The sequence below is a fragment of the Blastomyces dermatitidis genome (genome assembly GCF_000003525.1).
Source record: "Blastomyces dermatitidis ER-3 genomic scaffold supercont1.6, whole genome shotgun sequence".
Lineage (NCBI taxonomy): Eukaryota > Fungi > Ascomycota > Eurotiomycetes > Onygenales > Ajellomycetaceae > Blastomyces > Blastomyces dermatitidis.
This window is the reverse complement of record NW_025544779.1, coordinates 2,643,145-2,659,518: the sequence shown is the minus strand read 5'-3', so window position 1 is coordinate 2,659,518 and position 16,374 is coordinate 2,643,145. Positions and strand designations below refer to the sequence as shown.

Below are 16,374 nucleotides of genomic sequence, written 5' to 3'. Positions count from 1 at the left end.
TTTCATCTCTTTTTAAGCATATTTCACATTTATGCTCACTAGTTTTATAATCTCTGGCACAGAATGCACATTTTGAGTCTCTAAAATATGAGATTGTAAAGTGTTCATATCTTTGACAGTTTGAACACTGTGTTTGAGCTTTGAGATTCATTCTTGAGTCATTGTATTCATGAACTCTCATTTTCAAATCTGTTACTCTTACTTCAGAGATCTTTGACTGTTCAAGTGTTTTTATATATACTAGAACAGAGGTATTTCTCCTACTTTGTCTGAACTCAATTAAATTTAGTCATACAGACTTCTTTCTCAGTTGAATAGAGTTGTATTCTTTCAATTCATTTTTGAGAAGTAGTATTTCTTCTTCACAGTCAAAAATTTCAACTGAAATATTATAAAGAATGAATTTGTCTCACTTTTCATCTCTTTCAGATAGAATTATTATGTTTAACAAAGATTCTACTGCTGACTTTCAGAGATTCTCATTCTGAATAAGGAATTCAGCACTGAATTCAGGCATTGTAGTCAGAATAATGAAGTTTTCAAAGAATGATGACTTAATTGAAGCTATAACTGATTTTTGAACTTCAATATCAGTCATTAACTGAGAAAAGAACTGCTGATTAATTTCATTTCTGATTCTGAAAATGAGATTTGAGTTTAGCTTGTTTCTTTGCAGAATATCCTGATTTAAGACTTTGAGAATAAGTCTTCTATTTCTGAAGATTTGAAAGTTTTTCTCTTTTTGCATTTTCTTTTTCACTTTTCTATGAATAGAAATATGAGCTGTATTCTTCTCAGTTTTCTCAGAATTTTGAGCAGGTTTTGAGACAGTAGGTTTAGAGATAGCAGATTCAGCTGTTTGAGCATATGTTTTCTTCTGATTTAAAAAAGAAGAAGAAGTAGGAAAAAAAGAAGAAGAGCAAGATAAAGAGTCAGTGATTGTACTAGGAATTTTCAATGTTTTTTGAACTGTGTTTGAGATTTCAAGTTTGAACTTGATCATCTTCTGTAGTTGTCTAGTCTGAGTATGAAGAATTAACAGAACTTCTTTATTTATCTCACTCAGACACTGCTTTTCAAGAATCTTGCTTACTTTTTCAAGTTTCTGTATTTCAAGAACTTGTTATTTCTCTATTTCTTCTTTCTTTCTTCTCTTCAGAATTTCAATCTCAGAAATAGCATTTGAGAAAGCATCTTTTTTGACATCATCTGAGTGTATTTTTAAAATCATTATTCTCACTCAATGAAAAGTTGATCAGACTGTTTCAATTGAGATATTTCTAAGTCTGTTTTCAATTGAAAAGTTGGTCAGACTGTTTCAAAAGAAGAATAAAAGACTTTTGTGTATAAAACACCTGATTTTTTTCACACTAGTTTAGTAACTAGGTTAGATTTTTGAAGAGAATCTAATAAACTAAAATTGATTTTTAAGATAAATTAATAAAATCTTTACAATCTCTTTCTTGAGATACAGTGAGAAAGAGTACAATATCAATTAATAATGAATCAGATAATATGACAGTTTTTAAGAGAAAAACTGATAAAAAATAAATCAATTTTTTACAGAGAAATTGATTAAAAGTATTCAATTTTATTCTAAATCATTCAATTCTTCTCACACAACAAGTGTGCAACTCAAATCAGTTAATAAAGAGTATAAAAAAGAATTAAGTATTAATAAAAGCTCTTCAGTCACTGAAAAAGTAATTCTTATTTAAAAGAATATAAAATTATAATAGAAAATAACTTTATTTTTAATTCTTTATAAGAATATTATATAAAATCTAGAGAAAAACATCTTACTTTTTTAAGAGAAGTAAAAAACTATTTCTAAGATCTTTTTTTTTTTTGCATTAACTGCTGCAGAAGAATGAGATAGAAACTACTAAGATATATACTACTGTATACTCTCTATCAAGACTTTCTCTCTTCAGAGTCTTGATATTATAGAGAATATAAGTCTGTTTCTATATAATAATATAAATATTATCAGCAGGATGTAGAGGAACTGGTTATTTATATCTCAAAATAGAAGACTTTGTCAATGATTATATCAATATAGAGTTAATTCTTAAATTTAATAGAAATCTAGTGTTGCTGTTCTCAATCTCTTGCAGAATCTATTGAATATTGAGATATTAAAACTAGATTTAATATATCTCACTGTGCAGGGATCAAAGGCTCAGTCAGACCTTGAGGTATACTGATTTTATAGTTGTCGTGTCTGCCGATTATGTATCAAGCACAGTTGCTGAGGTATCTTTTTGTATTTTTCTGCCGGGGATGGGCCAGATTGGGAAGGGCGGTACGAGGGTGAGACTTGGCGTTGATGTTTTGAAACATCAAAGATGGACAGGGTTTTCGCGGAGATCGCTTCTCAGATATCTCCACAATTACAGATTGGGGATCTTCCAAAATCAAGAAGATTGGCGCATATGGCTATGTCTCTTCACCTTACAATTTGTATGGCACTTTGGCCCGGGGTTGTGGTGTGGAAGGGGTGGATGGGGGATAATCCCACACGGGAGCTTCGAACAACGTCTAGTCCACGTTTGGCTGGATATCTCCACCACCACACGGGGTATGCGGTCGGCGATGGGGTCAAAATGCTCGTATGATCGAGGGCTTTTCGATGGATCTATCGGCGGGTTCTTATTCGAAAAATCGAGCGAGTTCGTGGTGGAGCGGTTGCTGTGTTTTAATATACTTATCAGATATTTCATCTGATCATCTGTCTATTGATGAAAAGCTGTGCTTAGATCTCATGAGATCTTCAGTATAATTATCAGATTAGATTAGAACTTCTTTATAAAGATTGATTCTCTGTCTGAGATAATATTCACAGATAATTTATACAACTGAATCACATTGTAAATGAAGATATAAGTCAAATACTTTGACTTTAAGTTCTTATAAGTGAATATAAAGTGTGTTATCTTGATAAAGTAATCTACTATTATCAGTACACTGTCAAAGCAGGTATTATATATGTTCTTGCTTTTAGAGAGACTTATAAGAATATTTATTTCTAGCTGTTTTCAAGGTTTCTGTAAGATAAGTAGAGAAGTAAGTTCTTCATATAATCTGAACTGCACTATCTGTGAATTTTAATAAATAGTATAAGAATTCACTATCTTCTTTATAAGTTCTTATATTTTTAATCAGAAGTCTTTTCTTATAAGTAACTCATAAGTTCTAGTATCTGTAAAATAACCTGCTAGAGAAGAGTCATGATATCTTTTAATAAGTTTTATATATAGAAACTTATTTATAGATATATAAATTCAGCTCTCTCTCTATAAGAGATGATTTAAGTCTCTTCAATTCTTTATTTCTGCAGAATTAATTCCTACTATAAGTAATTTTTAAATATACTGAGTATATTTATTCTTCAGTTACAGTTCAGACAATCTGAATAGAAGATCTTATAAAAACTTATACTCTGTTTCTTCTTATATCAGATCTTTCACAGTGCTTCTCAAAGTCTGTAAATTCTTCAGATTATAGATACTCTCTTCAAGAATTCTCATACAGATTCTCAGAGTGATAACTCTCAGTATTATAGAGAGTAGTTGTATAGACTTCTTCTCTCTCTTCTCTTTCTTCTTTTATAAGAGATTGAGAGACTCTTCAGTTAATTTCTTTATAACACTCAGTTCAAGTATTCAGTGAAGCTTTTCTATCTTCTCTAGTCTCTCTATATCTATCACTCTGATCTTCTTGATATAATTAGACCTGTAAGAGAGTCTGTCTGCTAAGTTTTTAGTTCTTCTAATATACTCTATCTTGAATCAGAATTCACTCAGTCTCTGAGTTCAGTGAATCTACTACTGTAGAAGTTTCTTAATTGAAGTAAACTGTTATAAGCTGTTATAATCAGTTCTAATAGTAATCACTATCACAAGGTTCTTAAAGTAGTAATATCAGTAATAGAAGAATTTCACTATTGTAACTTGTAAGAAGCTTCTGATTATAAATATCATAGTTAATCTTCATAAGTTATATCTTCTATAAGAAAAATATCACTGAAACTCAGTTCTCATTTAACTGTAGTTATAAGATTATTTCTGAAATTGTAAAGAAGAAGACATCTGTCTTTAATCTGATTAAGAGTAAGAGATTAAAGTGAAACAGTATCATCATATCTATGAATATCTGTTTCAATCTTGTAAAGACTCTATGAGCTTCTGAAGTAAAAAAGTTCTTACAGTTCTTTCTTCTCAATAATCTTTTCATTCTTCATTTACAGAATAACTTCTTCTTGTTTTCACTCTTCAGCATTTCTGTAAGAGTTAAGAAGATTCTTATGAATATAAAGATAAACTGTCTATAAAAATTCACAAAGCTCAGAAAGATCTGAATCTTATAAATACTAGTTAACTCTAATTATAATAGAATAGTCTTAACTTATAAAGATTTCATCTGAATATTATCTGCAGTGATTACATATTCTAGAAAATTAATTCAGTGAATACTGAAGTTATACTTTATAAGCTTAATATATAGTTCTGTCTGATCTAAGATCTTTAATATAGTTTATACATACTCAGTGTATTCTTTCTTCTTTATAAAGTATATTATCACATCATTCAAATATATTATTACAAAGATATTCAGATATATACAAAGTATTTTATTAATAAAAGACTGAAATATTATAGAGAGATTAGTTAAATCAAACAGTATCACTAGATATTTAAATAATCTCAGTATAATTCTAAAGACAGTCTTTTATTCATTCTCAGACTGTTTTCACAGTTATATATATATATTAATTATAATTAGTTATGTGAATATAACAGCTTCTATAAGACAGTTAATCACATTCTTAATCAGAGATAGAAAATAGTAACTCTTTATTATCTTAAAGTTCAGATTACAGTAGTCTATATATAATCTGAGATCTTTATTCTTCTTCTTTATAAATATTACAGAGACTTTTGTGAAGATCTGTGAAGATTAGATAAAGTTATTCTTCAGATTCTTCTTTATATAAGTCTGTAAGATCTCTGTCTTATAATGAGAGAGCTTATATATTAATTGTCAGAAGAATTTCTATTCTTTTATCAAATCTATTATCAGATTCTTCTTATAATAAGATAAAAGCTTAGCTGTCTTAGCTGAACTGAATGTCTCTGTAAGATCTTGATATTTCTCTGATATCTGAAGCTCAGTTATTATAACTGTGAAGTTCTCAGACATTTATAAAGTTATTATATAGATGAGCTTGTCTTCTCTAATTAACTCTACAGTATTAACTGATTCTATCTTTATAAGTAAGTCTGTCAACACTGATCAGAAGTATAAACCTGACTTATAAACAGCTATATATAAATTATGTCTTTAAAGTTATATGAGTCTTAAGTATATATTATCTATGATATCTGTAATAATCATAGTTTCTATAAATCTTCTTCAGATTTCAGAGAGATCTTATAATTCAAAGATAACTCTTATAAGTCTCTTAGTTCTCAGATCTGAGTTCTCATACTCTGCTTATTATAAGAGTAAGTTTTCAGTTTTCATCACTAAGCTTATTTACTCTGTGAGCTTTAGAAACACTATAGTGATCTGAGATTCTGAGTTTATTAATACTTCTTATACTTATAAGATAGTAGTATTACAGTATAACCTCTCTCTGTAAGCATATATTTTCATTAAGAGAGTAAGAGATTTAGATATTAGTTTTAAGACTCTTAAGAAGACTGTTGCTGACTCTGTCTATAACTCTTCAAATTTCTATTTTAATTAATTTAAACAGTTTATGTGAAGATATTCTGATTTAAAACAGATAAAGCAGAGATTCTTTTTCTTAATCTCTCTATTATATACTCTATTTATAAGAGCTTATGAAGCTCTCTCTCTCTACTTAATAGTCAGATATGAATCTCTCTATATCTTATTATCTTTTCTCAGTAAATCTGTTCTCTGTTATTCTAACTCTTACAGAGCTGATTAATAATTCACTCTCTATAAGTCTGTGACTCTCACAGTAATCTATAAGTAATGAATAAGAGTTATCAGTTTCTTCAGAGTTAAGAGCTTAGAGTCTTACTTAATAAGCTTATTCTATATATTTTTATTCAGCTTCTTTATAAATATCATTATTCAAATCTTATTTCAGAGCTCTGTTTTCACAGATCTCAATTCATATTACAATTTCATGAAGTACTATGAGTAGTCTTTATCAGATTTCTCATCTCTTTTTCTAATATTTAATAATTACAGGTCAGATGTTCTCTGTTCAGCTCACAGAGTCTCTTAACTTATTCTTTAGATAAATCTTAAGAATAGATTAGTAAGATCTCTCAGAATCATTCTCTGAATAATTCAGTCAGTTCTTGACTTCAGTGTAGTAGAGATCTGTTATTATATAAATAATAGCTTCTTTATCTTTCATATTATATAGTCAGACTTGTAAGTTAATTTCAAATATAAACTTATAAAAGCTTTTATAGATTGTGATTCAGTAGTTAATCTTAAGTAATTATAACTTAAGAAAGTTTCTTTTCAGTTCATACATATCTCTGAAGATTATGTTTAGAGACTTGATTTAAGAGTGTTTATAGATAGTAAGCATTTCTTATAGAAAAATAGCTTCATTCTGTGAAAGATGCTTAAGAATGTTCTTCACTAAGATTAATTCATTTATAAGTTCAGAGAATTTCTCTGTCACAGATGTAGAGAATAATATTCTGTGAGTAATTAATAAGTTTTCTGAGACTTCTTTTATAAGAGATATTCATAATTTAGATAACTGCTTCTGAGTGTCTGCAGTAGAGTTTACAGAGATTAAAGTATATAAGTTTCTAGTTCTTTCAGTTACAATAGATAATTGCTCACTAACAGAGCTTGAAATGTAAGAATAAGTACTTACAGATGATTATACAGATTTTTACAGCTTGATATGATATATACTGTTAACTACTAGAAGTATTTACAGTAGAAAGATAAAATGTAGAGATTAATATATAATAGTATTCAAGCTGAGTTATGAATAGTATTTGTGCACTTCAGCCTATATAGTTATGTGTAGTCAAGGGCTGCTAACTCTATTGATTACATGAGAGATAGAAATGAAAGTAAAGAATCCGCGAGAAGCGGAATTTCTTACATTGAGAGAAAATAATTCTCTCATTAACTGAGTCACTCAGACATGATGATATTATCTCACTAATAAAGAGACAGTGATAGAGAAATCTGAAGAGTTTTATCAGAAGAATCTGAAGAAAGAGATAGAGTTAATATACTGTATAACAGATAACTGAGACTTGAAAATAGATGAAGAAGTCATCACTCTCACTGCAAGCTTAGCAGTAGTATTCATTGTTAAAGATGAATGAACATAATATCTCTTTACAGATTATAAAAATATCTTTTCAGAAAAGAAAGCAGCAAAGTTTTCTGATATTAAGATATAATACAAGATTTATCTTGAAGATAATGTAATAGTATTATACAGATCTCTTTATAACTTATTAGTAAAGATATTGAATGTTCTGCACAAATTTCTTAAGAAAGTATAATTAAAGAACTGAATACACTTATCAAAGAGTTCAGCAGAGAGGCTCTGATGGCCGTATTAATCATACGGCCACCCGGTAACTCAAGCACCTCAGGTTTTCAATAAATACAGAGATGTATAAATCACTTCAATGAATCACTCTATGTTTCTGAGCTGGGAAGTTATTATTGTATGTATCTAATTGTCACTTCTTTGTATTTTTCTATGTTCTTATTATCTTGATATGATCTCAACACCTGTATTTCCTCCTGTATAATCAATACTTGACCTGTATTTAACATCACGCAAGAACTCATCATAAGCTCCGCTAATATATAAGTATAATGAAAGAATAATAATAATAATAATAAGTTCAGCAGAGATATTTATATTATTTATACTTAAGAAAAATAATAGACTACATCTTTATATAGACTACAGAGATGTTAATAGAATGATAGTTAAGAATCACTATTTATTACTGTTTATTAACAAGATAATTAATCAATTATTTGAAGCAAAGATGTTCTTGAAGATTAATATATAAAATATCTATCATAGAATCAGAATTAATAAAGATGATATTTGAAAAATAGCTTTTCATGTTAAGTACAGTAATTTTAAATATTATATTTTATCTATTAATCTTTGTAATACTTCAGTTCTCTTTCAGATCTATATAAATAAGACACTGTAGAGCCTTGTCAATATCTTCTATATAGTATACTTGAATAATATTCTAATCTTCTTAAAAACAGAGAAAGAATATGATATTCATATTTAAGAAGTATTAAGTTGCTTGAGACAGTATTAACTCTATGTAAATACTGAGAAATGCTTATTCTATAAACAGAAGATTAATTTCTTAGATTATATTATTCAGATTAATGATATTTCAATAAATAGAAGCTGAGAGCCTGAGTCTCTGTTATTAAGAACTGATCAATATTGCAGATATATTATAAAATACAGGTATTTCTAAAATTTATGAATTTTTATAGATAGTTCATCTATATATATTCACAGATTACTACTCTTCTTACAGATCTGTTAAAGAGAAGTGTTAAAGACAGAAAAACAGAATTATTTATTCTCACTCAAGACACTGTATAGATATTTGTAGAATTGAAACAAGCTTTTACAGATATCACAATACTGAATCACTTTAATCTCAATCTACTCAGTCAGTGTGAAACTGATGTATTCAGAAATGAGATCTGTGAAATCTTTTCACAGTTGATATTAGAGATCTTACAATATTGAAAGAATTAGACAATAATAATCTCTGAAAATATAGACAATGAAATGTCTGTGAAAGACAGTTTTTTCACAGAGTTTATAAAACACTGTAAATAAAGATCAGTGATCTTCTTCTTCAAGAAATTATCACTCATATAGAGAAGATATGATACTCATGATTAAAAGATATTAGTAATTATTGAATTCTTTAAAATCTGATAATATTATCTTCAGAGTAGTAAGTATTCAGTGCAAGTTCTCACTGATTATACAAATCTACATTACTTCTTAATTTTAAAGTGCTTGACAGAATGTTAAGTCAGATAAGTGAAGCTGTATTCAGAGTATAATTTCAATATCTGATATTACTCAGATTGACTTAATCTCATCAATACACTGTCTAGACAGCTCAATTATAATATTATTGATAAGAAGAAGAATTCTATAAAAGAATCTCTATCATCACTGCAGAAGAAGCTGGCTGTAGAAGATTGAGATTCTCTAAAGCTCAGAAACAGCACTGATAAGATAGCTGTATAACTTAGTATAGAAGATGAAAGAAAACTCAGATTCTCACAGAGAACTAATACTGAAGATAAGAAGCTTCTTATATCATATCTTACTATCATTGAATTGATAAAAGATGAAATAGTTCACAATCTTTCAATTTAACTGCTTTTAGAATTCATTGATAAATTACAGCAGAGAGACATCTCTACTACAGCTTAAATTCAAAAGTTCAAGAAGAAAGAATTCAGTTTAAACTTAGAAGAGACAGACTCTGAGTGAGATAATACTGCTAAGAAATCAAGTCACTGATAAATGAATGAATATAAACTTCTACTACTAAATAATTCAGTTCTCATTTCATATAGTGGAGCAGTATATTAAAAGTTGTTAAGAATTTATTATAATGATTCTCATATTAAGTACTTCAGATTAGAGAAGACTGAAGAGCTTCTAAAATATAAATATATTTAAGACAAGCTCTGAGCAGATATTAAAGAGTATATTAAGACTTATAATATCTATCAAATAATAAAGATTCTGTGATATAAGTAATACAGTGAGTTAGCATCACTGTCTATTTTAAAGAACTTATAATAGAATCTATTAATAAATTTCATAGTTAATCTGTCAAAGTCAATAAGAGTTAAAGAATATAACTTAATTTTAATCATTATTAATTACTTTACAAAGATAATAAAATATATCTCTACTTATAAGAAGATTCAAGCCTCTGAATTAACTGATCTATTTCTAGATATCATTATTTATAATTACAGTGCTTTAAAATTATTAATAACAGATTAAGAATCTCTCTTTATCAGTAAATACTGATCAGCTTTTTACTATTATCTTATAATAAAACATCTTCTCAGCACTGCATTTCATTCTCAGACAGATAGTCAGACTGAATATCAGAATCAGATATTAGAACAGTATCTTTAAGTATTCTATTCATATTATTAAAATAATTAACTTAAACATCTTCTAATTATCAAATTTGTGTATACTAATATAAAGAATATAGTCATAAAAGTATCTTCTTTCTATACTTATTATGAATATAATTCTTCATTTTTCAGTGACATTATAGATAATATTTCAAAAAAGAGAATAGATAGTCAGAATGCTAAATAGATACAGAGAACAGAGTATCTCTCAGTATCAGAAGTAAAAGCTAGATTAAAACTTTTGAATAAAATTTATAATAAAACAGTGAAAAGTATCTGTCATACTCAGAAGTAGTAGATAGAATACTATAATTAAAAACATCTCTCAATGAAGTTCTTAATAGAGAATTAAGTACTACTTTTAATAAAGAATATCAAGATAATAAGATTATATAAGAAGCTCAGTGAGTGATGACTAGAATCTCTCTCAGTAATAAAAGTAATGAATAAGCAGATATATGAGTTAAAATTAATCTCAGAATTGAAATTAATTCATTCTATTTTTAATATTTTCTATTTAAAGTTCTATAAGTAATACTCTGAGACAGAGATATCTCAGTTAAATAATATTAAGATTAAAAGTGATACTGAATATCTTATAAAGAAAATATTGAATAAGTGAATATATTATAGTAAGCTTCACTATCTTATTAAATAAGAAGATTATTCATTATCAGAAAATTCATAAGAACTGCTTGAATATTTAAAAAATACTAAGAAAGAGATTATAAGCTATAAGATAACTAGTAGAGACTACTCTATTATATATCAGAGATATTAGATAAGAAATATTACTTAAAACTTCTAATTTTTCTCAAAGAGTTTTTTAGAGATAATCTTATAGTAATAAGTTAGTGTCTTATAAACTCTGTAGCACTCTTCTTCTATTTTCTTTTAAAGAGTTTTTTAGAAGTTTAATAAGACTATACAAGTTCAAATTTCTGAAGCAGTTAAAGAAAAGAAATATTTGAAATTAATAAAGATTAATATTATTAATGCACAGACTGCTATTATTCTAATAGAACTACAGTCTGTAAAAAAAGTCAAAATCAGAATATCAAGATCTACTTATTAATAACCTTACTCTTATCAAACTCATTCTTCATTATTAAAGTCTCTGATATTAGTATCTTTATCTGCTGTGAAGTTAGTACTGTAGTGCTGCAGAAGAGTATAAGAGATATATAAAGTATTAATTTATTAATTTACAAAGCATCTCAGTTATCTACTTTAATTGAAGTGAGATTCTCTTTAATTAGTGATTAATCTTTATAATGCTTTTAATAGTGATACTGACTAATCTCTTCTTCTTAAGACTGGTTATTCTGAGGTGTTTTTTTATCTCAGAGATTCACATTTTCATCTTCTTTTATAGATGAGTAAGAGAGATTTTCTCAGTCTTAACAGAATTCATCCACACTTAAAGCTCTGAAACTCTTACTCTGTACTACTTAAGTATCTGAACTTCTTGTCAGAACTGATATAATATCTTCTTGTAGAGTAGTTAATACTTACAGAGAGATAAAAGTCATTATTACAGATATAACAGAAATAACAGAAGTAAAAGAAGAGATAAGTGTATAAAATTCCTTCTTTCTTCAGCTGCTTAGTATAGTGTAGATATGTGATAATGTTAGTCAGAGACTGTATCAGAGCCTCTTCACAGAGAGAAGATAAAGAAACTGTGAAATTCTGCAGACTTAACTCAGCAGCATTCTGAGTAGAGCTCATATAAATTATGAAAGAGAAACTATAGATTAAACTCTTCTGAGTCACTGTCTCTGAAATCAAGCTCTCTCAGAGATTCTTCTCAAATGATCACACAGAGTCATACATCACTGTGTTAATTGAGAGAGAAGATAGTATCACAGTAGCAGTAGAGAGAGTAGAAGAAGAATCAGATACTGTTGAATTAATTAGCAGAAGAGATAATATCTCACTGCAAGGCACAGCTTTCATTACCACAGCTGTAAGAGATACAGAAGAAGAAGAAGAAGATGTAACAATGAGAGTAATACTTCTGTAATTCATCAACACTGCTATCTCTGTTTTCAACCTGGCTTTCTTGATAGTTACAGAGACTGCAGCCACATCACAAAGACATTTTATTACTAGAAAATGTCAGAATAAGTTCCTTATTATCTTTCAAGAATGATACTCTTATGCACTCACTATTAGAGATAAGAAGAGAGGGAAGAAAAATGTATCATAGAGAGAAAGAATTGTTTCAAAAAATCCTGTCACTACTATTAACTTTGTCTCTAAAACACATTACTTTTGTAAGGAATTTTGTATATAAAATGAGAATATAATAAGAGATCTGTAAGTTACTTATTAACTATATTTTTTATATTTTAAATCAATATATAAGGAATTCAGTTATTATATATTTAATTTAAATAAAGATGAGAAAAAGAAGATCTATACAGTTAGCAGAGAAACTCATCTATTTCTTTATATTATGCACAGTATATATACTATCAAATCAGTTGATAACTGTTATTATATAATAAAGATAATTTCTAATCTGATAATCTTAAGAGTATCAGAACTATACTCTTAAAGAGAAGAATATTATTATATTTTTAATCATATTAAGACTCTGTTATAGTTTCACACAGCTTATTACTTTTCTGTGAATAATTTCATTCATTTTACAAGCTGTTTGAACTGATTTTAAATCACTCTATGATATTATTCAGATGTAATATAGAAAGATCTGATTGATAGATATAAGAATTTCACTTCTATATAAAATCAGTAGATTACTCTTTCATAGTAGTAAGTCACTGCTGAGGTATCACTTCAGCTATTCTCACTCATAGAATAGAAGAGAACTATTCACTCATTATCTATATAAAATAGCTAGATACTGACTTCTGATCAAAGAAGTCAGTGATTCATTTTTTTTCTTCTACTGATAATATATATTAAGAGTTACTGCAAACCTCATGCAATCTTCTTAGTATACTCAGTACTATATCTCTGATATTCTTGCAATAACTCTGTAGCTGATGAGCTTGCTATTCAAGCAAGATAGTCAGGCTCACTTATACAGCTTCTCAAACAACTATCTATGTGACGCCGCTGACTAGTCATTACTTCGGTTACGCTACGTTACAAAAGAATACAAGTAGTTAAAATTCCTGCTTTTTAAATTAGTTATAATCTACTATCTGATGATAGTGATTAGATTCTACTTCATCTCCACTCTCTTTTAGTATGAATATACAACAAAAAGAACAAAAAAAGTTTAAACACTCTTCAAAAATCACATTTATTAAAAATAATGGGAATAGAAACTTAAATTGCATTTATTCTTATCTTCAAATTGTATTTGAATAAAAAGTTGATTTTATACTTCTTCAAGAATCATATCTTGATGCTGAGAAAAAGTACATTATTTCTCATTCAAGCTACTACTGCTTTTTACCTGAAAACTCCGAGATAAAATCAAGAGTAGTGATTTATGAAAGAAGAAGATTCAGATATCAGTTTAATCTAAGATTTAAAATCATATCTGACTCTGATAGTCTAGTGAGTGATATTATAGATAAAGAGAATGAGTTTAATACTATACAACTCATAAATATCTATAATGAAAAGTTATTGAAAGAAAACAACAATACCTGAATAATTAACAGATGATTTTTAAATATAACTTTATTAAAAAACCCTATAATTGTAGAAGATTTCAATGCATATTATCTCTGATGAAATTTAGAATACAGAAGAGCAGTGAGAGTGAATAAACTGATTAAATACACTTTTGAATATTCAATAGATTTAGTTAACAAGTCTGATTAATAAACATTCTTTAGAAATAACATGAAATAGAAATCTATTATAGATTTAACTTTCATATTATAAAATCTAATTGAAAAAAGACTTATAAACTGATTTATTAATTCAAATGAGATCTCAGAATCAGATCATGAGATTATTCAATATAATATTGAACTGAGTGAAAAATAAATAAGTGAAAATCATCTTCTCTCTAATCAATATAACTTTGAAAAAGCTGATTGAAAAGCATTTGAAGAAAGTATAAAACTGCTCAAATCTGAAAAGCAGAGTAAGCTCTATTGAAATTAGAGTCAAGATATCTTAAATAAAATACTTAAGAATAGAGTAAAGCTGATTACATCTATTCTTCTAATAAGTATTGAAGAAAATATTTCAAAGAAAAAGTCTTCTGAGTATTTCAAATCTTGATGAAATGAGAATATCACTTCTAAAAGAAAATAATTAATCACTGCTAGAAGAGATTGAAAGAATAACTTAATATCTGATAAAGAGTTCAAAGCTATCAGAAATGAATATTTTTCAGATATTAAAAGAGTAAAAACAGACTGCTGAAACAAATTTCTTGAAGAAGTATAAGAGAAAGAAGTTTGCAAAGTCTTTAACTATACTAAAATAAGAACTGTAGTAAAACTTTCAATCTTAGAATATAAGTTTCAGAATAAATTATATACAGCAAACTCTTGTGAAAAAAAATATCAAGCTTTTATAAGAATTCACTTTCAAAATTCATCAGATTCAGAAGAAGAGAATATATTATTTTATAAATATATTAATGAGAATAACTGAGAATAATCTGACCATATACATGATGAACTAGAGTTAGTTATTTTCTCAAGTTCAATTAAAACTACTGCAGAGCCTAATTCAATTAATAACTTAATTATTCAAAATACATATTTCTACTTGAAGAATGAATATTTTAAGCTCTTTTTCAATCTCTTAAATAACAGTTATTATTCTGAATACTGAAGAGAAGTCACTAGAGTAATTCTTGCAAAACCTAACAGAAAAGCTTCAATTTCTAAGTTATATAGAGTAATATCTCTATTGAACTATCTGAAAAAGATTTTAGAAAAGATAATAGTTACTAGACTATCTTTTATAAGCTCTACTAGTGATTCTCTTCTATTTAATGAATAAATGAAAGATAGAAAATAATGTTTTACAATTGACACTGTTCTTTCTGTGGTTCAGAAGAACGTACGACCGTCGGATAATAACGCGGCCGCTTCCGAACTACTAGCGTACGCGTACAAATGTAAAGGGGCTATAGCAGCTGCTAATTAAATTAGCATACAATATTATAATATATAAGAAGCCGGTGTACACCTGTAATCATATACTGACTTAAGCAACCTTTGAATCACATCTGATAGCATGTCTAAAAACTGGTGAGAAGCACAGGCTCCTCCAGAGTGTGATAATTTCACCTATGAAGTGATTTGTAGTTATCATGCCAGAGTGGTTCTAGAAACACCTCAAAAGATAGTGTACAAAGAGTAGTGAGTGAAAGAGCATCTGATTAATGCTGCTTCACTTATTAAGGGAAAAACTTCATGCCCAGGCGAATGCCACATATGAGACGCGAATGAATGAGATATGAGAAAGGGAATGAGAGTGATGAACCAGATTCAAAGAAGTTCACTCTCTACTCAAAAGAAGAATAAAAAGAGAGAGATGACCATCACCGGAGTTGTATGATGATAACAGAAATCATATAATAATATAGTGATAGAATAATATAGTAATATAATGATACAGTGATATAGTGATATAACAATAGACATTGTACAATTAACAAGAAAACCACTGAAATAAATACCTTCTCTAGCTAATACAAACAACACCCTTCTCTGCTACCTGAATCAGAAGATATGCAGAACCTCTCAGAGAGTTTACTTGAAGCAGTAAGAAAAGCAGCTGAAACTATCAAACTGAAATCAAAGCTCTGTACATGTATGAGAATTCTAAACAAGATTGAGGTCTTGTGTATACAGTGACAGACTGAGATGAAAGTCAAACAATAATTAACATTTACTGCAGATCAAGCATTCACTATGAAGAGCTTCACTGATGCAATTATCATCATTAATAAGAATAGAGAAAACCAGATCTTAGATCTGCAGCAGAAGATTGAATATTTATACAGATAGATGACTACACTGAATCTGAAGATCTTACTATGATTGTTCATAATCTCTTCAGAAGTGTATACATCATCAGAGACTGCTGTGCAGGATGAGAATTTAAGTATAAAATACATCAAGTCAGAAGATCTGCTGAAGTCACTAAGCTTTAATAGTGACTGAAAAAATGATGCTGCAATCAGCTGGCTAAGTCAGATGTAATTATATTATCAGATTAAAT

General features: G+C 28.0%; 1 protein-coding gene across 1 annotated transcript; it reads left to right on the top strand.

Annotated features, from left to right (window-relative positions):
* Positions 1-2,348: 2,348 nt before the first annotated feature.
* Positions 2,349-2,618, top strand: BDCG_17258 (uncharacterized protein; the record flags this gene model as incomplete). The annotated part of the gene is made up of 1 exon (XM_045426401.1): positions 2,349-2,618. The coding sequence occupies one exon, from the start codon at positions 2,349-2,351 to the stop codon at positions 2,616-2,618; it is 270 nt and encodes an 89-aa protein (XP_045281581.1).
* Between the last annotated feature and the right edge of the window lie 13,756 nt (positions 2,619-16,374).